Here is a 22,307-nt window from a genome sequence, read left to right as displayed (position 1 = left end):
TAACCTCACTTGGTGTGTGATTCCCTCAATGGTAATACAGGGACAGTAAAACCCACCTTCCTAGGTAAAATGATTATGAAGATTAAAGTAAAGAGTGCATTCAAAATGCCTCGGACAAAGCACGGTGCTTGGACTGTGGGGTCTAACTGTCCTCCATGATGGGGGAAGAGCAGTGCTTGTGTCCATGGCACCCACTGTGTGAGGTCATCATGTGCCATGATTCTGAGCCTGGCACCACAGCATAAAGGGCAGTCAGGACTGCTGGCTCTGGCTGCAGAAGTGCCCAGAGTGGTTCAGGTGAATCCTGCTTTGAGATTCTTTGAAGGAATAAGAAACATTTAAAAATTTTCTTAACGTTCACAGCAAAGGAATTCTCTGTCAAAAAAGAAGTATAAGGTAATTTAAAATTGTTTTAGAAAGGTTACTTTGAAAGGATGCTTTTCCTATGTCTGGAAATACTACTTTGGACTCCAAATAAGGTCATGTAACAGTGTATTTGTTTTGATTGCCTTACGGAGGACAACCAGCTCTTCTTTATTACCTATGCATTAAGCAGGCTTCTTCCTGTAATACACTAGCGTTATGCTTTTGTATGTTTCCATAAACCTTTTTTTTCTTCTCTCTCACCGTAGTATTTATAGAAATGAATGTGTTACTGAAAGATTTAAATTAGTAACTGTAGAAAGGAGAATTATAACGGTATAAAAGGCTTGATCTGTCACCATCTCTATCTTCTTAGTCATCTTTTTTCTCTTTATCCTGTTTCTTTTAGATCTTAAAGATTATTTTCAAGAACCATTTACTATCTTAGTCTTAGAAATAAAGAAAAAAAGAATAAACTTTTTATGCATAATTTCTGAATGATGAAAAAGCATAGGAATCAAATGATATAAATTTAATTTGCTTTTTCTAAGGAAAAGCTTACTGAGAAAAAATACTACTTTTTTTCGTCACCCACAATTGTTTTGACTGTTGAGTGAATTAAAGTTTTAATACTAGGTTGAGATTTTCCTAACAATCCATTTCTCATTTTATGAAATCCTGGAGTTAGAAGATAGCCCAATACATGAAACACCTTAGAAAGTATTTATTTATAAATGCCAAAAGCAAAATGTAAATGATGTCATTTGTCAGGTGAATTTTGGACATCAACATAATCTGTACCTTTTTGGACACAGGTATATTTTCCTATCTGAATAAAATATAACTGTGTAAAAATTATTACTGGATAAAAAAAAGATTAATTGATGGAACCCTTGAAATTCAGTCAAAATCTCCCCATGCTGGTGAACATAAAGCTGTTCTGCTGGCTTCCTTCTTAGTGTTTCATGGTGTAAAAATGCAGTTAGTACAAGTGCTGATCCCACTGACTTCATTTGAAATCTCAGCAAAAATTCTCTCGTCAGAATTAATATTTAAAATGGGAATTACTGAACAGATTTAGTTTAGATATTTTTTTGACATGTAGACACTGAGTATATGCATTGGTTTTTTCTGTAACCCTGCCATAGCATCATCTTGACTGTGCTTTCATGCCTGAATATTGTGATGAGTAGCAAGTATAAAAATGTCTTTGTAATATCAGTGAAGTACATGTAGTGGCTAATACCCCAGGTTTTAGAGAGAGACAGTCCTGGGTTCAAATCACACATTTCTGTTCCTTATTGCCAGGGCACCTCAGGAAACGATTTAACCTCACTTGGTGTGTGATTCCCTCAATGGTAATACAGGGACAGTAAAACCCACCTTCCTAGGTAAAATGATTACGAAGATTAAAGTAAAGAGTGCATTCAAAATGCCTCGGACAAAGCACGGTGCTTGGACTGTGGGGTCTAACTGTCCTCCATGATGGGGAAAGAGCAGTGCTTGTGTCCATGGCACCCACTCTATGAGGTCATCATATGCCATGATTCTGAGCCTGGCACCACAGCATAAAGGGCGGTCAGGACTGCTGGCTCTGGCTGCAGAAGTGCCCAGAGTGGTTCAGGCTGAATCCTGCTTTGAGATTCTTTGAAGGAATAAGAAACATTTAAAAATTTTCTTAACGTTCACAGCAAAGGAATTCTCTGTCAAGAAAGGAGTATAAGGTAATTTAAAATTGTTTTGGAAAGGTTATTTTGAAAGGATGCTTTTCCTATGTGTGGACATGCTACTTTGGACTCCAAATAAGGTCATGTAACAGTGTATTTGTTTTGATGCCTTACGGAGGACAGCCAGCTCTTGATTATTACCTATGCACTAAGCAGGCTTCTTCCTGTAATACACTAGCGTTATGCTGGTGTATATGTTCCCATGAGGAGACTTAAAGTGGGAAATCTGAAATATCACAAAAGTAGACAAAAGAATGTACATCATGTACCTATCATCAGCTTTAGAAATTATCATATGAACAATATTGTTTTACATATATTCCCATCTACTCCTCCTCTTCCATAATCTGATGAAGCAAATCTTAGACATTGTACTTCATCTGCAAGTGTGTCTAAAAGATAAGAATTCTTGTTTTCTACAAAAGTATGAGAATAGCATTATCATAATTTAAAATGATAACTTCTTGATATCATCAAATATCAGACATTGTTCAAAATTTTCATTGTTTAAATTCTTAACTGTCAGAATTTCCGGACAGTTTGTCTATTTGAATCAAAATCTAGGTAAGATCCAAACATTGGGCATGTTTGATACATGCTTTAAGGCCCCTTTAGTCTTCCCACAGTGTTTTCACTTCTTGAAATTTGTTTGTTGAATAAACTGGGTAATTTGTGGGATTTCCTTCAGACTGGATTTTGCCGTGTAGTTTAATATATACGGCAAGTAAATTTTCCCCGTTAAGTTTTAGTGATTTAATCTGGAGGCTTAATCATTTCCAGGTTTTGTTTTTTGGGAGGGGGAGGATTAGTTTATAGGTGATGAAGTGAACCTCCTTCTGTCGGTCCAGTTGTCTCCCTTTTTTGGTGATTGGCAACCATTCAAATGTAAAGCTTAGATCCATTAATCCATGAGATATTGCAAAATGGTAATAGTCTGACTCTTACATTCCTTCTTGATTTATTAGCTGTGTTTTTTCTATAAAGAGAGTCTTTTGTTTGTTATTTGGATAGCTTCATGTTTGGTTGAACTGATGCTCTTGAGAGCAATCCGTAGAGGTGTCATCACTCAACTAATCTTTTCAAATACCCGCCAACTTTACAGTCATTATGGTTCAGAAATGGTGATTAAGATGTATGTCTATATATGTTTATAGGTCCAGGTATATATCTGTCAGTGTATTTAAAGTTGAAATAATTAAAGTAAGAATACGAAATATATACCAAAAGCCATGAACAATTCTAAATGTAACTTGAATTAGAAACTAAAATTTTTAAAGGTTACAACAGCTTTATAAAAATTAATATGTGTAGGTTTCCCTAGAATTTTCTGACATATTGATCACTTGTGTTTATTTTGTTGATAATATTTTATTTCTATAAAATGTTACTTAACAGGGAATGCAGTGGTGTCCTTTGAAAGAAGAGGATGCCATTCCCCGTGTGAGGGCAATGGAAGCTCATGGGGGACGACCACCGGATCCAGAGGGAGAGCGACCAGGAGAGGATACCAGCGTGAGACAGCGGAGCGGTCGGCCTCCTGATGTTGGCGGTGCTGAATGTGTAGATAACACAGATGGCAAATTGCTAAGACAACTGCAAGCTCAAGGTAGGGAACATGTATCCGTCACTGTAAGAACTGTACTAAAATGTGTTAAGTATTTCTACATGTATTTGACATAGGAATGATTGATAACTACTCTCAGTTTCTAAAAGGTAGGTGATTGTGTTCAAATAAAATGAGAAAATAAGGAGTCCCACTGGTAACTGGAGTTCTTTGATTTAATAAGCGCCTTTCAAGAATCATACTCGTAAACACATCATGCCCTGTGTGTTTAGAATTACAAAGGTAGGTGATGAACTTTTCAGGCTGGAAACTCATTTGAACAGCTCCCAATTCCTTGCGGTGGTACAAGGGAGTAACTCCAAAATATGTGGATCTGTGGAGTAAATTTTCAGTCAAAGAACTCCAATTAGTGGCAAGTCTTAGTTTGGGTTCTTCTGTAGCCTGGATATATAACATTTATTTTCAAAATGCCCAACTAATAAACTTAGGTCAAAAAGTATCTTAAGATCACCAGAAAGTATCATTCATCAAGTACAACGTGCTCAAAGTAACCTCAAATGTGTTCATGATTCAAAATTATCATGAATTATCAACATGAAGTTCCCATGCTGTGTCTCACACAGAGAATGCTGACTAAAATAAAATAGTTCTGCTATGAAGTTTGAATTAACTAGTTACAAGTGTGAAGCCTCTTGAGGCTGTCTCGATATCTATCAATGTGTTCATGTCTTATATTCATAAGCATATATATATAAATGTATATCAATACATGCTTGTATCATAAACATAATATCCATAAGGGTTTAATAATAAAAACTGACTTAAAAGACTGACAGGATTTTACTACTTCTCATAGTTTTTTTTTTCGGAAGGGAAAGCTTGACTGACTTCTATTTATTGTATACACCAGTATAATACTGACTTCTCTGTAGCTCTGTTGTTTTCATTATAAAACAAGTATGCATGATGAAAGCTCATAGAGCATAATGCTTTCAAATAAGACATTGACTCTCACTGACTTTAAAATGAAAGACACTCACAAGTTGGATCATAATTAATAGGTTTTTGGTAGTCTACCTAGAAGTGTGTACATACACTCACAGACACACATTGAAGCACATACTTATGTGTACACGTACATATGTGATGTTCATATATGTATATGTTCTTTTTGATTTCTAAAATAAATGAACTTACTGGTGTATATACCATTCAGCTTTGTTTTTTTGCACTTAATTTTTCTTGAGCATCTTTCTATACAGCACTTAAAAATCAACCTTACACTTCCAGTGGCTGAATAGTAGGTGAGGCAAAGTATGGCTCTACCATACTTCACTTACTCAGTCTCCTTCGATGAGTGTTGCAGCTTTTTTCCTGATCTTTGCTATCGCAAACAATGCTGCAATAAAAACATTACACATATCTTCATTCTTTGACGGGTATGGCTATCCACAGTATAAAATTTTAGAGATAGAATCTCTACTCCAAGGGTATGTGCATTTTCAATTTTGGTAGAAAGCAGGCAAATATTGTCTCCAAAGAGGTTGTTCCAATTCATACTTCCACCAGTGGCATATAAGTTAACTGCCTGGCCTGTAACTTAATGTCCTGTAAGTCTTTGTCTCCTTTAGTACGTTAATTTAGTACTTTATATGTTATTTCATTGGGGTACTATTAAGACCTTAATCTCTCCTAAATAGTTAGTAGAGGAGGTTTAAAAAATGTTAATATATGAAGATATATACATACATGATGAATTTTTAAAATTAGTATTGTCAATAAACCACTGACTTTTCTGAAGAATGTATAATAGTGGGAAGTGTTCATTTTTTACATAAAATAGGAAAGCTTGAAATTAACTGATAACCAAAGCAAGGGATTTTCACGCCTGTTTTGCATGTCTATCACAAGTACCATTCATACATGGTATTCAAAATGGCAACTTCAGATTTGCAAAATTAACTAATTTTATTTTAAGAAAATAGAAGGTAATCACTCAACTTTTGCCCAGTGTTTTCTCCCGTTTTAGATTTCAAATTGGTCTGTATTCTATGACGTAGCTCTCCCTTCTATTATATTGCATTTTGTAAGTTATGTTACCTTTGACCTATGTACATGTTTTTTCTCAACATGTATATAAATATCAAATAGTTAATGTAAGTAAATGTTATTAATATTTACAAGTATATTTGGTATAATATGCATGTTCTTTCTTGGGAAGGAAAGAAAGTAGAAATGAGTCACCTTGTGACCCCTTTTATTCTGAAAGACTTCTACATTAACGCTTTGGGGTGTTGTCAGAGGAGATTCTAGAAGTTTCTGTCATATTTTGTTATCCTAGTTGGACTCATCTAGGCTTGTAAAGCGACTTAATTTGAAGGAAGGTTTAGAACAATAAAATAAAATGTGGATTTTGAATGTGAAATGAGAGCCCTCTATCTTCTCAGAATAGAGATAAGAATCTGACAGTTTGCATATAAAAAAGACTTTCAAACTATATAAACAAATTAGCTTGTTAATTGGCCAATACTGTTAATATCTCAAATGCTCTAATATATCTACTAATATACCAGTCAATTTTATTGATCATAGAATCTGAAATGCCATTGCTGTACAATGATTCATTGTTTTAAGATAGGCCACTGCAGAAGGAAAGTGCTGCCAATTGTTAGATACATTCTGGTTTAGACAAGTTTAAACACGTTATTTGAAAAGTAAACTTTTCTTTTTGATATCTAAGAAAGTAATTTCCTAAAGCATAAAAGATACTTGTCAAGTTACCATTTCAAAAGTTAGTCATCACAGATAATATATTCAACAGTCATAAACCAAATAAATGAGATGCTGGTAGTAGCTCATTCCTCAGAGCCTGGGTGAAGTTTCTGTGCCTCTTAACTTCTCGTACTTCCTCCATAGTGTGCCTGATTCTTTAACCTATTTTTCCCATCTTCTCTAACTGCTCATAATAAAAAATTTTAAGCTATATGAATTTTTAATGACTTACCAAAGTTATGTCTTCCTTGCTCAAGTGAAAAGATAGCGAGTTGAACTTTTTTGTGTTTTTCTGTCCCAAGGGTTTAAAAATAAAAGTTAACTGTGCACTTGTGTAGAGTTTGAAATTGCTGATAAATTCACACAGAAATACATACCATATACATTACAGAGTTTCTCAGCTGTCGCAGAACACTATGGTTCAGTCCTTTTTAAAATCTCAAGGCATTTAAATTTTCTTAAAGGTTCATAGGACTAGTAGCATATATAGACCTGGAGTCAGAAAGACATGGGTTTATATCTTGGCTCTGCAATTTAACCTCTATGAGCCTTAGTTATTTCATTTGTAACTGTGTGTAATGTTGCATATCCTGTAAGGTTGTTATGAAGATTAAACAAGATCATGTACATTTAATATGGCAGGTCAATAAATGATTATTAGTAGAGTTCAAGTGATTTGGGTTCTATTCGAGCATATTCATTACTAGTGAGAATATAATATATAGGTTTCTTAAAACTCTTCATCTGCTACAAAATTTAAAGCAATATCTAATGTTAAGTATTCTAGAGTGATTTTGTAAATGATGTTATGATAGACCACTTTTATAGTTAGAAGTATTCTGACCAAGTTTGCCAGCAGAAGAAAGCATGACATTACAAGCTTTCTGTATCAGTCACCTATTGCCACAGTAATGCTGGGAAACAAGCACCCGCAAAACTCAGTGGTGAACAATGCCACGTGGTAATCGGTCAGGCTGATAGAGTCCACCGCAGGTAAGGTAGGCAGCTCTACTGATCTTACCTGGCTTTGTTCACGTGTGTGGAGTCAGCTGACTCCCTGTGTTCCAGCCTCTGGCAGCGTAGCCTTAACATGTCCTGATGATAAAGGTCAAGACAGAAGAGTGAAACTACACTTGTACAAGTTCAGAGTACACTCTGAAACATGCACTTGCAGTTACAACTGCTAACATCCTGGTGTCCAAAGACCACGTGTCTGAAGTTAGTATCAAGGGACAAGAAAGTAGATTTCACTTCTTGATGAAAGGAACTGCAAAGTCCCGTTTGCAAGTAACATGGATAAAGGGAGGAATGAGGAATTGGGGCCACTAAGTATGTAGATCTCTCCCAGTTTCATACATTTGTCCTTGAAAATAATGAGAACTAGATTGTCCTTAAACCTTGTTGATATTCTGTATTGTTTTTATTTAGATTTAGTCCCTCTGTTTCATAAATGCAATTATCACTGGATTCAGAAACTACCATTTTTATAGCTGAGTGAAATACCATGTTTGGAGGGGGGGCTTTGTATTCTATTTTGAGTTCTTTTGCTTTATTGTTATTTTTAAGACTAAAGCTAAATCATTCTTTTTCCATATTAGCAGCTAGTTTCCTCCTAAACAGGGATTATGTGAAATGTGAAAAAAAAAGTACTTAAATTAGCTTCTGTGATGAGGATTAAGAGAAGCATCATTTTTGTGTGCTTCTGTGTATGGGGCTGTATGTGATGAAAAAGTTGGGCAATTTCTAAAGGAAGTAAGCGTGGTATTTTCTGCCACACCATTTTTCTACCTGGTATCTAAAAAATTTTCTTAAAAAGTATGTCCTTTACATGATGCCATTCACATAGATAATTGTTTTTAGGTTAACAGGTAAAGTTGTTAAAAGTATTCCTTGAAATTTTGTGTTTTTCAGAAAAAGCCCAACAAGCAGCACAAATAAAGCTTTTGAGAAAACTCCAAAAGCAGGAACAGGCTCACATTGCCAAAGAAGCTAAAAAACAACAAGGTGAGTGAGTTAAACGAAAACATAAACTTGAAGAGTGAGTACTGGGAGTTCACAGGAGGCTTCTCTTCTTTGTTCCTTTTCTGACGATACCTGTGTTTTGGCTTTTCATCATAGCAATAATGGCTGCTGAGGAGAAGCGACAGCAAAAAGAGCAGATAAAGATTATGAAACAACAGGTATGTTCATGCACTCAACCGGTTTTATAACATAGGTGGTACTTTGGGAGTCGATTTACTTATGTATATATGTACATTATTCTTATTTTGATTTCTGAAATAACTTTCATACTTGTTATATATCTTATTTAGAGAGTTATCATCTTCCTTTATTTAAAATTCACCTCAATTTTAAACCAAGTCTCTAAAGAAATGATACCAAACAATACAATTATGTAAGTACTTTTAGTATCCTGATAGCCTGAATATAAATTAACATCTTGAACAACTTTGAAGATTTGGTCCCATTGCTTCTGAATGTTTAAAAATTATCCCCGAAAATGAGAAAGCATTATTTTCGCATATCCAGTGTTTTATCCAGTGCTCTCCTCTGTGTAGTTTTTAAAATTAAGTATAAGGTAGGTGAAATAATTTTTTAACTCTTACACATAAAGCCTACATGGCAATATACTGAACTTCCTTTAAGATGGGAATGTGTAAACTGCTCTCCTATCTCCACATACTCATCGAACTATTAAAGCAAAAAGGAAATGGGGGGAAGTACTATTCTTTAAAAAATTTTAAACTGCAAGTAGTTATTTCTGAGTCAGTTGTTATATAGACAAGCTGCTAAATAATGGCTTGGTTTGTTTTTGATGTGGTTATCTCTAATAATGGAATGAATACATTTACTTAAATACTTTCAGTATTGACTAAAGCAGTATGATTAGAGTTGATGTAGAATTGAGATAGAGAATTTAGAATTTGTAGTCATGCATGTAGGTAATTTGTAGAGTTAAATATCGGCTCTCCTACTTAATAATTTATGACCGTAGATGAATTAGTTAACCTCTCAGCCTTGATTTCCTCCACTGCAAAAGAAAAACAATTGTATTATGTGAAAATTGAATGAATGTAAAGTGCCTACCACAGTGACTGGCACAAAGCAAATGCTTGCTTTCTAAAAGATAGACATAAAACATCAAAATGTTTGGTCTACTCCCTAACTGTAATTTAATGTAAACTTGAATTGTTTTCTTAGTTTGTTAATTGTAACTGCTAAAGGCACTGTAAGGTTGACTTTAAAATATATAGTGTGATGAATATATTTATTAAAATACTGTAAATATTTACTGCCTACTAGAGTATATGTGAAAATAAGTTCCTTTGAAGCTGAAATACTGTTGTTTCTGTTACAGTTTTTAATAGTTTATCCAATTTCCTAATGGCTTGAGACCAGTTGTATGCCATTAGCATTTCAAATTAGGCTTTGTGTGACCTAAGCCTACATAGTGTGCTACTCATCAAAAAAAAAAAATTGATTTTCCAACGTTCCAGGAGCAGTAATACAAGTGACCTGCTATTAGACATTGATCAAGATGCTTCTCTGAGACTAGTCTTAGATTACCATCTGACTTATTCCTAATTGCCAGCAAAGTAAATTAAAGTCGTGCAGAGTCTATTTTAAAGTTTGCAGTAGATCTAGAATGAAATAATTAAAATAATAGCATGTGTTTCTCATCCTCGAGATTATTTTTTCCACCTAGTGGGCCAAAAATACCAGCCGACAGTCCTCAAGGCAGTTTTCCGGAAGTGTCAGGGGGCATTGTTATGAAGCAGGAGCAGAGGCAGTGGGAACTGACCAGGGCTCTGCACTCACTGTGTGACTATAGGCAAAATATTTATTTTCTACGAGCTTCAATTTTCTCTTAGGTGAAAAGAAGATAATTTCAACTCCTGTATTGTTATTTTTTTAAATGATCAATTAGCTACTTTATATAAAATGCCCAGTTCATTGGATGGATACTCAGTATTACAAGGTGAACACATATCGTAATAATTTATAAATAATGTTTATTTCTGATATTCCAAATGAAAGTACTGCCAATGTACATCTATATAAATCACTCAGACTAAAACAAAGCTCTACACTGGGTGAGTTCAGTCCAAGGTTCTATACCTATTTCTGTGCTTAAGAGAATAATGAATGACTTTTGTTGACTTGATTAAAGATTAAATTCAGAGTATACTTTTGTCTAAAGTTCTAATCTAAATAAATATTTCAAATGTGGATCAAGTGCAACCTTCTGTAAGACTTGGAAATAAAAGATACACTTGTATGTTTATTTTTGGTGAGCTTATGATATTCAAAATCTAGGATCGCAATCAGCACAATCATAGAATGTGATCAGTCTTCTAGAATCACAACAGAAATTCCAGAAATCTCATTATCCTGCGCTGGATCCCTGCAGGGAATTAATAACATCACTGCAAAGAAAGAAATTTAAATGTATTAAAGTATAGTTTCAAAAGGTACAACTAGCATCTCGAAATGGGGGTGGGTATGGTAATATACAGTAGTATAAAATGTGTTGGTTCTGAAAATCCTAGGACAGCTGCAATTTACAAGTAGGGCAATTTAGGTGTATTTTTTTAAACTGTATCCTCGTCAGTGCCAATTTGTGACTTTCAAAGGGATTTACGAATGTAAAATTGTTAACGATGTGCTTATAGCATATGCAATGGTTTTTTAAAATGAAAATGTAACATCAAAATTTAGATTGCTGAATTCAAACAATAACTAGTACATTACATTTAACTAATTTGAGCACCACTTATAAGTTATTACAAATTATTTCTGTATTTGGCTTACTGTAGTTATTGAAAGTAATGTCATTTATCATGTTACAGCAGTTGTTGGTACTTCGTACAATCACGATGTTCTGTGCACTTCTTTAAGCATTTTTAATTTATTTGTGACAGTGAGAAAAAGAGCAAGTGCCTCCCCTATTTTATGCAAGAGTAGTTCTATTTGTTCAAGTTCATGCAATGAGTGACAGTAACTCAGGACTATCCTTAGGTGTCCTGATTTCCTGATAGACTGTTTTATCCTACTTGTCTGTCCAATATTTATTTCCGAATGAGTATTACTTGTAGTTGCAAATATTTATAAAGACTTGAGTTTAACCAGCTTGGTTTATGTTGTTTCTATATACTTATTTAGCATTTGTATTTTAAAATTGTTTTGAGACATTTTATAAAGTCACAGCAATTTAAGACAGGTGGCATGTATATAATGTTAAAGTAAATAATTAAAATTTATATCGAGCATGGGCAACCTTTGGTAAATCTGTACTTACATCTTTCATTATTTGATTCCACTTAAATACCTTCCACCTAGATATTTAGTTTATTATCTAAAATTGTCATAATTTTTCCTATAGGAAAGAATTAAGAGAATACAACAAATCAGAATGGAAAAAGAACTTCGAGCCCAGCAAATTCTAGAGGTAGAATTCTTAAATTTCATATGATTAAAGTAATATAGCCATGTATTTTAAAGTCTGAAAAATGAAAATTTTATCAGTCTGTTCTCTCACTCATACAAATTAACTTGTCCTTCACAAGTTATCTGTAAACATAATGTATAGAATAAGGACCTCTCTGAACCATACTTAGCAAGTTTATCTAATCCTAATAGTAAAAATCCAGGAAATAAGTAAAGGAAAAAAAAGAAAGGGGAAACCTCTCAATAGCCAATATAGTCATAAAGATCATATGCTAAAACTCACGCTCTTAACTTTTCAAAATGTCATTAAGTCTTATAGTTAGATACCTGCTTTTCATTTAGAAATAAAATATGACAAAAGTAAAAGTAAGTGTTTAATGTGGAAATATTTTAACCAGGTTTGTTTTCTGAGTTCAGCAGAACTGGGCTGACAGAATAGGGCTCAAGGACATGCTGGCAACAGCAAAAGGAATAGCTAAAAGACAGCAAGGGAAAATAGGATAAACAGAAACTCCAAAGCTTAGCAACAGTCTGTAATCTGGTAGTTAAATAGGAAGCAATTTTCAACACCTTACTGGCCCAAAGGCATTTCTGTTCTCAAACTGTGTAGTATAGTAACTGATGTCAAGAATAACTGCCCAAGTCCTCAAGAAAAAGCCAAATTATGTTAAGTGTACTGTGTCTAAGCTGTACATGTATATGTCTCAAAATTATCCAAAGTACTTTTGTCCAAAACAAGCTTTTTAATGTTGAAAATTACTATAACCCAAACCCTTAGCTGTTCAGGAAACTGTTGCCATAAAAATTGGCTTATTCCCTGAGCAAGGCGGTTAGCTGAGGTTTTCACAGTTACAGATCTTTTCCTTCTAAAAACATGTACACATATTCCCTTACCCATTTCAAATTAATTTTAAAACGCTACAAATTGAAAATATTAAATTACATTGGCAATTACTACTGGATAATTATGAAGCTACTAGTTAATGACTTGAAGATCATAAAGCTCAAATTTGATAGCATGAGCTTGATATTCAGGATGTGCTTCATGAAAGGTTATGTTTCTGTTATATTAGGGAAAAAAACCTTGAATTTAACCACAGTAGGTTAAATCGGGTTTAATTTTTCATTTAAGTTATTTAAGTAATGGATTTATCTCAAATTTTAAGTATTACAAAAGAAACTTCAAATAAAGTAGACACGTGCATTTTAAAATGTTACTTATTTGTCCTTTAACCTTTATTGTTAAAATCTATCCCGTTTTTCTAAACTTCCTACACTGATCATGTTTTACTTTAAAAAATCAGAGAACAAACAACAAATGACCTAACATCACTTTTCTGTAATTAAGTTTTAAGGTAAAATAACACTCAAATTATTTCAGAATTTTTACAGAGTTTGAAGAAGAAAGCCTGACATACTGTTACGATTTAAGAATTTTTTGTATATCTTAAGTGTATTCTATACCTTAGAAGTGAAATTAGTACGTTAAACGTAACAAACTGAGGGGAAATCTGTAATTGTCTACATACATGTTACATACTGTATTGTACCTTGCGAGGCATGGAGCCCCATTTTCAGGTCTAGGATTATATTCAGTTTGTGGTGGTGCTGTTGCATGACTTTGAGACCTATTTTATATGCACAGGCTAAGAGGATAAAGAAGGAAGAAGCTGCAAAAGCCAAATTTTTGGAGGCTGAGAAACGAAAACAGGTAAATGTTGAGGACAGTCATAGTTCTTACCTTTTTCTATTTATTTTGTTATCCTTAATCCACTATGACATGAAGAACATTATGTTTACTAGGCTCCCTCCTTCACCAAGTCCCCCCCACAAAACCCTTTCCAGTCACTGTCTATCAGCATAGTAAGATGTTGTAGAATCACCACTTGTCTTCCCTGCACTGCACAGCCCTCCCCGGGCCCCCACCCCACATTATACATGCTAATCGTAATGCCCTCTTTATTTTTCCCCTGCCCTTATCCCTCCCTTTTCATCCATCCTTCCCAGTTACTTTCCCTTTGGTAACTGTGAGTCCGTTCTTGGGTTCTGTGATTGTGCTGCTGTTTTGTTCCTTCAGTTTTTCTTTGTTCTTATACTCCACATATGAGTGAAGTCATTTGTTACTTGTCTTTCTCCGCCTGGCTTATTTCACTGAGCATAATACCCTCTAGATCCATCCATATTGTTGCAAATGGTAGGATTTGTTTTGTTCTTATGGCTGAAGAATACTCCACTGTGTATATGTACCACCTCTTCTTTATCCATTCATCTACTGATGGACACTTAGGTTGCTTTCATTTCTTGGCTATTGTAAATAGTGCTGTGATGAACATAGTGGTGGATGTGTCTTTTTCAAACTGGGCTGCTGCATTCTTAGGGTAAATTCCTAGAAGTGGAATTCCTGGGTCGAATGGTTTGTCTATTTTGAGCTTTATGAAGAACATCCATTCTACATTCCACAATGGTTGAACTAATTTACATTCCCACCAGCAGTGTAGGAGGCTTCCCCTCTCACTACAACCTCGCTAACATTTGTTGTTTGTCTTTTGGATGGTGGCGATCGGTACTGGGTGAGGTGATATCTCGTGCTTTTAATTTGCATTTCTCTGATGACAAGCGATGTGGAGCATCTTTTCATGTGTCTGTTGGCCATCTGAATTTCTTCTTTGGAGAACTGTCTGTTCAGCTCCTCTACTAATTTTTTAATTGGATAATTCACTTTTTATTTGTTGAGGTGCGTGAGCTCTTTATATATTTTGGATGTCAACCCTTTATAGGATCTGTCATTTGTTAATATATTCTCCCATACTGCAGGGTACCTTTCTGTTCTAATGATGGCGTCCTTTGATGTACAGAGGCTTTTCAGCTTGATATAGTCCCACTTGTTCATTTTTGCCTTTGTTTCCCTTGTCCGGGGAGATACGTGCATGAAGAAGTTGCTCATGTTTATGTCCAAGAAAGTTTTGCCCATGTTTTCTTTAAAGAGTTTTATGGTTTCATGACTTACAATCAGATCTTTGATCCATTCTGAGATTTCTTTTGTTTATGGGGTTAGACAATAATCTGGTTTCATTCCCTTACATGTAGTTGTCCAGTTTTTGAATACTGTGGCTTTGTAGTAGAGCTTGAAGTTGGGGAGTGAGATTCCCCCCCACACACACACTTTATTCTACCTTCTCAGGATTGCTTTGGCTATTCGGGGTCTTTGGTGTTTCCATATGAATTTTTGAACTATTTGTTCCAGTTCGTTGAACAATGTTGTTGGTAATTTGGTAGGGATTGCATCAAACCTGCATATTGGTGTGGGCATATTAGAGTTTTTTTTGTACAGTATCATGTCATTTGCGAATAGTGACAGTTTAACCTCTTCTTTACCAGTTTGGGTTCCTTGTATTTCTTTGTTTTGTCTAATTCCTGTGCCTAGGACCTCCAGTATTATGTTGAATAACAGTGGGGAGAATGGGGATCCCTGTCTTGTTCCCGCTCTCAGAGGAAAAGCTTTCAGCTTCTCACTATTATGTATGATGTTGGCTGTGGGCTTATCATATGTTGCCTTTATTATGTTGAGGTATTTGCCCTCCATACCCATTTTGTTGAGAGTTCTTGTCATGAATGGATGTTGAATTTTGTCGAATGCTTTTTCAGAATCTATGGAGATCGTCATGTGGTGTTGGTCCTTTTTATGTATGTGGTGGATGATGTTGGTTGGTTTTCGAATGTTGTACCATCCTTGCATCCCTGGGATGAATCCCACTTGGTCATGGTGTATGATCTTTTTGATGTATTTTTGAATTTGGTTTGGTAGTATTTTGTTGAGTATTTTTGCATCTACGTTCATCAGAGATATTTGTCTGTAATATTCTTTCTTGGTGGGGTCTTTGCCTGGTTTTGATATTAGGGTGATGTTGGCTTCATAGAATGAGTTTGGGAGTATTGCCTCCTCTTCTATTTTTTGGAAAACTTTAAGGAGAATGGGTATTATTTCTTCTCTGTATGTCTGATGAAATTCTGAAGTAAATCCATCTGGCCCGGGGTTTTGTTCCTGGGAAGGTTTTTGATTACCGCTTCAATTTCTTTGCTTTTAATTGGTTTGTTTAGATTTTGTGTTTCTTCCTTGGTCAGTCTTGGAAGGTTGTATTTTTCTAAGAAGTCCATTTCTTCTAGGATTTCCAGCTTATTAGCATACAGGTTTTCATAGTATTCTCTAACAATTCTTTGTATTTCTATGGGGTTCATCGTGATTTTTCCTTTCTCGTTTCTGATTCTGTTGGTGTGTGTTGATTCTCTTTTTCTCTTGATAAGTCTGGCTGGAGGCTTGTCTATTTTGTTTATTTTCTGAAAGAACCATCTCTTGGTTTCATTGATTTTTTTTTTCTATATATTGTTCTGAATTTTATTTATTTCTTCGTTGATCTTTATTATGTCCCTCCTTCTGCTGACTTTAGGCCTCATTCGTTCTTCTTTTTCCAATTTCGATAATTGTGACATTTGACTGTTCATTTGGGATTTTTCTTCCTTCTTTAAATATGGTGGATTGCTATATACTTTCTCTTAAGACTGCTTTTGCTGCATCCCACAGAACTTGGGGCATTGTGTTATTGTCATTTGTTTCCATATATTCCTTCATCTATATTTTAATCTGGTTGTTGATCCATTGATTATTTAGAAGCACGTTGCTAAGCCTCCATGTGTTTGTGGGCCTTTTTTGCTTTCTTTGTACAATTTAGTTCTAGTTTTATTCCTTTGTGGTCTGAAAAGTTGGTTGGTAGAATTTCAATTTTTTTGAATTTACTGAGGCTCTTCTTGTGGCCTAGTATTTGGTCTATTCTGGAGAATGTTCCATGTGCACTTGAGAAGAATGTGTATCGTGTTGCTTTTGGATATAGAGTTCTATAGATGTCTATTTGGTCCATCTGTTCTAGTTTGTTGTTCAGCGCCTCTGTATGCTTAGTTATTTTCTGTCTGGGAGATCTATCCTTTGGAGTGTGTGGTGTATTTAAGTCTCCCAAAAGGAATGCTTTGCATTCTATATGCTCCTTTTAGTTCTGTTGGTATTTGTTTCACATATGGTGGTGCTCCTGTGTTGGGTGCATAAATATTTTTAATGGTTATATCCTCTTGTTGCAGTGACCACTTTATCATTACGTAATGCTCTTCTTTATCTATTGTGACTTTCTTTATTTTTAAGTCTATTTTGTCTGCTTGTAGTACTGCAACTCCTGCTTTTTTCTCCCTGTTGTTTGCGTGGAATATCATTTTCCATCCCTTGACTTTTAGTCTCTGTATGTGTTTCGGTTTGAGGTGGGTCTCTTGTAAGCAGCAAATAGATGGGTCTTGCTTTTTTATCCATTGTATTACTCTGTGTCTTTTGATTGTTGCATTCAGTTTATTTACATTTACGGTGATTATTGAAAGATATGTACTTATTGCCATTGTAGGCTTTAGATTTGTAGTTACCAAAGGTTCAAGGTTTGCTTCTTTAGTATCTTACTGCCTAACTTCACTTGCTTATTGAGCAGTTACAGACACTGTGTGGTAATTCTTTATTTCTCTCCTTTCTTATTCCTGCTCCTCCATTCTTTATATTTTGCGTGTTTTATTCTGTGCTCTTTTGTGTTTCCATTAACTGCTTTTGTGTGTAGTTTATATTATCTTTTGCCTTTAGTTAGTATTTGGTTCGTCTGCTTTCTCTGCTGTGATTTTATTTGCTCTGGTGACATCTGTCTAGCCTTAGGAATGCTCCTATCTAGAGCTGCCCCTGTACATTACCCTGTAAAAGTGGTTTCTGGGAGGTAAATTCTCTCAACTTTTGCTTGTCTGGGAATTGTTTACTCCCTCCTTCATATTTAAATAATAATCGTTCTGGATAGAGTATTGTTGGTACAAGGCCGTTCGGTTTGGTTGCATTAAATATATCATGCCATTCTGTTCTGGCCTGTAAGGTTTCTGCTGACAAGTCTGATGATATCCTGATGGGTTTTCCTTTGTAGGTGACCTTTTCCCTCTCTCTAGCTCTCTTTAAGACTCTTCCTAGTCATTGATGTTTGCCATTTTAATTATTGTGTGTCTTGGTGTTGTCCTCTTTGGAATTCTGTGTGCTTCCGTGGTCTGAGCAACTATTTCCTCCTCCATTTTGGAGAAGTTTTCAGCAATTGTTTCTTGTAGGACACTTTCTGTCCCTTTTTTCTCGCTTCCTCTTCTGGTACCCCTATAATCTGAAGATTGTTCCGTTTGTTTGGCCACGCCACACAGTTCACTTAATATTCTTTCATTCTTGGACATCCTTTTATCTCTCTCTGCGTCAGCTTCTCTGCGTTCCTGTTCTCTGATTTCTATTCCATCAAAGGCCTCTTGCACCTCATCCAGTCTGCTCGTAAGTCCTTCCAGAGATTGTTTTATTTCTGTAATCTCCCTCCAGACTTCATGCCTTAGCACTTGCATATTTCTCCGAAGATCCGTCAGCATGGTTATGACCTTTATTTTGAATTATTTTTCAGGTAGAGTGGTTAGGTCTATCTCCCCAGGTTCCTTCTCAGGGATGGATGTCTGGGTTAGTCCGGTCTGTATCAAATTCTTCTGTCTTTTCATGTCGATGGAAATAGTTGTGGGGAGCTGGCATGTATGTCGGCTGGGTGAAGGTCCCTTCTTGCTGGTTTGTGGCCTTCCTCTCCTGGGTAAACGGCAACCCCTAGCGGCTTGTGCTGTTCAGCTGTGCGCAGACAGGGTTTCTTATTCTTGCCCGGCGGTTTGTGGAGGAAGCTCTGCTCTGCTGCCGTGGGAGTGGCCGGCCTCAGGCTGCTGTTCTGCTATGGCGGAGCCACGTCGGAGGGGAAATGGGAGGGAGGCTGTTTGTCACCGTGAGGGGCCTCCGAGTAGCGCTGCCACCCAGGGGGTTGGGGCGCCCGGAGTTCCCCAGAATTCCCAGTTACTGGGCTGATTGCGCCGGGGCTGTTCCGTCCACCTGTGAGGCTACTGTCCCTTGAACACTTTCATAAAGCACTCGCTTTTCTTTGTCCCAGGGACTCTGGCTCTGGGGACAGCTCGCAGGTTTTACTTTCCCGTTTCTCTAGTATCCAGCTCGCCACACGCTGTGTGTCTGTGCTCCTGGTGCGGATGTCTGGGGCTGGGTATTTAGCAGTCCTGGGCTCCCTCTCTCTCCCCGCTCTGACTCCTCTCCTCCCGCCCGTAGTTGGTGTGAGGGGCACTCGTGTTCCGCCGGGCTGTGGCTTCCATCTTACCCCCTTCGGAGGCGCTGGGTTCTCGCAGGTGTGTATGTAGCATGGTTGTTGTCCTGTATCTTCTTGTCTCTCTTTTAGGGATAGTCATATTTGTTGTATTTTCGAAAATATGCGTGGTTTTTGGAGGAGGTTTCCCCGCTCTACTCACACCGCCATCTTGGCTCCTTCCACTCTAATGATTTATAAATAATGCTTATCTCTGCTATTGCTAATGAAAGCACTACCAAGTATATTTTCGTATATCCATATAAATCTCTCAGACTAATAGGAAGCTCTACACTGGGTGAGTAAAGGCCATGATTCTATACCTATTTCTGTGCTTAAGAGAATAATGAATGCCTTTTGTTGACTTGATTAAAGATTAAATTCAAAGTATACTTAGGTCTGAAGTTCTAAATCTAAAGAAATATTTCAAATGTGTATCCAGTGCAACCTTCTCTAACACTTGTAAATAAAACAAAAGATACACTTGTATGTTTATTTTTGTCAAGCTATAATATTCAAAACCTAGGATCACAATCAGCAAAACCATACAATGTGATCAGTCTTCTAAAATCACAACAGAAATTCCAGAAATCTCATTATCCTGCAGGGGATCAATCACATCAATTGAAAAAAAGAAATAAAAATGTATTAAAGTATAGTTTCAAAAGGTACAACTAGCATTGGAAATAGGGGTTAGTATTGTAGTAAACGGTAGTATAAAATGTGTTTACTCTGAAAGTCCTAGGAGAGCTGCAATTTGCAAGTATGGGTATTTAGGTGTATTCTTTTAAAAGTATCCTCATCAGTGCCAATTTGGGACTTTCAATGGGATATATGAATTAAAAATTGTTAACGATGTACTTATAGCATATGGAATGGTTTTTTAAAATGAAAATGTCACATTATCAAAATTTAGATTGCTGAATTCAAACAATAGCTAGTACATGACATTTAGAGAATTTGAGCACCACTTATAATTTACTACAAATTATTTCTGTATTTGGCCTGCTGCATTTATTGAAAGAAATGTCATTTATCATGTTACGGCAGTTGTTAATACTTCACACAATCGTGATGTACTGTGCACTTTTTAAAACCTTTTTAATATAATTGTGACAGTGAGAAAAAGAGCAAGTGCCTCCCCTATTTTATGCAAGAGTAGTTCTATTTGTTCAAGTTCATGCAATGAGTGACAGTAACTCAGGACTATCCTTAGGTGTCCTGATTTCCTGATAGACTGTTTTATCCTACTTGTCTGTCCAATATTTATTTCCGAATGAGTATTACTTGTACTTGCAAATATTTATAAAGACTTGAGTTTAACCAGCTTGGTTTATGTTGTTTCTATATACTTATTTAGCATTTGTATTTTAAAATTGTTTTGAGACATTTTATAAAGTCATAGCAATTTAAGACAGGTGGCATGTATATAATGTTAAAGTAAATAATTAAAATTTATATCGAGCATGGGCAACCTTTGGTAAATCTGTACTTACATCTTTCATTATTTGATTCCACTTAAATACCTTCCACCTAGATAGTTAATTATCTAAAATTGTCATAATTTTTCCTGTAGGAAAGAATTAAGAGAATACAACAAATCAGAATGGAAAAAGAACTTCGAGCCCAGCAAATTCTAGAGGTAGAATTCTTAAATTTCATATGATTAAAGTAATATAGCCATGTATTTTAAAGTCTGAAAAATGAAAATTTTATCAGTCTGTTCTCTCACTCATACAAATTAACTTGTCCTTCACAAGTTATCTGTAAACATAATGTATAGAATAAGGACCTCTCTGAACCATACTTAGCAAGTTTATCTAATCCTAATAGTAAAAATCCAGGAAATAAGTAAAGGAAAAAAAAGAAAGGGGAAACCTCTCAATAGCCAATATAGTCATAAAGATCATATGCTAAAACTCACGCTCTTAACTTTTCAAAATGTCATTAAGTCTTATAGTTAGATACCTGCTTTTCATTTAGAAATAAAACATGACAAAAGTAAAAGTAAGTGTTTAATGTGGAAATATTTTAACCAGGTTTGTTTTCTGAGTTCAGCAGAACTGGGCTGACAGAATAGGGCTCAAGGACATGCTGGCAACAGCAAAAGGAATAGCTAAAAGACAGCAAGGGAAAATAGGATAAACAGAAACTCCAAACCCTAGCAACAGTCTGTAATCTGGTAGTTAAATAGGAAGCAATTTTCAACACCTTACGGGCCCAAAGGCATTTCTGTTATCAAACTGTGTAGTATAGTAACTGATGTCAAGAATAACTGCCCAAGTCCTCAAGAAAAAGCCAAATTATGTTAAGTGTACTGTGTCTAAGCTGTACATGTATATGTCTCAAAATTATCCAAAGTACTTTTGTCCAAAACAAGCTTTTTAATGTTGAAAATTACTATAACCCAAACCCTTAGCTGTTCAGGAAACTGTTGCCATAAAAATTGGCTTATTCCCTGAGCAAGGCGGTTAGCTGAGGTTTTCACAGTTACAGATCTTTTCCTTCTAAAAACATATACACATATTCCCTTACCCATTTCAAATTAATTTTAAAACGCTACAAATTGAAAATATTAAATTACATTGGCAATTACTACTGGATAATTATGAAGCTACTAGTTAATGACTTGAAGATCATAAAGCTCAAATTTGATAGCATGAGCTTGATATTCAGGATGTGCTTCATGAAAGGTTATGTTTCTGTTATATTAGGGAAAAAAACCTTGAATTTAACCACAGTAGGTTAAATCGGGTTTAATTTTTCATTTAAGTTATTTAAGTAATGGATTTATCTCAAATTTTAAGTATTACAAAAGAAACTTCAAATAAAGTAGACACATGCATTTTAAAATGTTACTTATTTGTCCTTTAACCTTTATTGTTAAAATCTATCCCGTTTTTTTAAACTTTCTACACTGATCATGTTTTACTTTAAAAAATCAGAGAACAAACAACAAATGACCTAACATCACTTTTCTGTAATTAAGTTTTAAGGTAAAATAACACTCAAATTATTTCAGAATTTTTACAGAGTTTGAAGAAGAAAGCCTGACATACTGTTACGATTTAAGAATTTTTTGTATATCTTAAGTGTAATCTATACTTTAGAAATGAAATTAGTACGTTAAACGTAACAAACTGAGGGGAAATCTGTAATTGTCTACATACATGTTACATACTGTATTGTACCTTGCGAGGCATGGAGCCC

General features: G+C 35.4%; 1 protein-coding gene across 1 annotated transcript in view; it reads left to right on the top strand.

Moving 5' to 3' along the window:
* LOC130681277 (bromodomain adjacent to zinc finger domain protein 2B-like) overlaps window positions 1-22,307 on the top strand; it is a 105,658-nt gene that overhangs the window by 29,280 nt on the left and 54,071 nt on the right. Inside the window, exons 4-6 of the mRNA XM_057493916.1 lie at window positions 3,486-3,696; window positions 8,338-8,430; window positions 8,545-8,606. Coding sequence (XP_057349899.1) covers window positions 3,486-3,696; window positions 8,338-8,430; window positions 8,545-8,606 — 366 coding nt within the window. The remainder of the gene's footprint in view (window positions 1-3,485; window positions 3,697-8,337; window positions 8,431-8,544; window positions 8,607-22,307) is intronic.

The sequence above is a fragment of the Manis pentadactyla genome, chromosome 16 (assembly GCF_030020395.1).
Source record: "Manis pentadactyla isolate mManPen7 chromosome 16, mManPen7.hap1, whole genome shotgun sequence".
NCBI classification, from domain to species: domain Eukaryota; kingdom Metazoa; phylum Chordata; class Mammalia; order Pholidota; family Manidae; genus Manis; species Manis pentadactyla.
The sequence above is the reverse complement of the archived record's forward strand: the minus strand, read 5'-3'. Positions and strand labels throughout refer to the sequence as shown.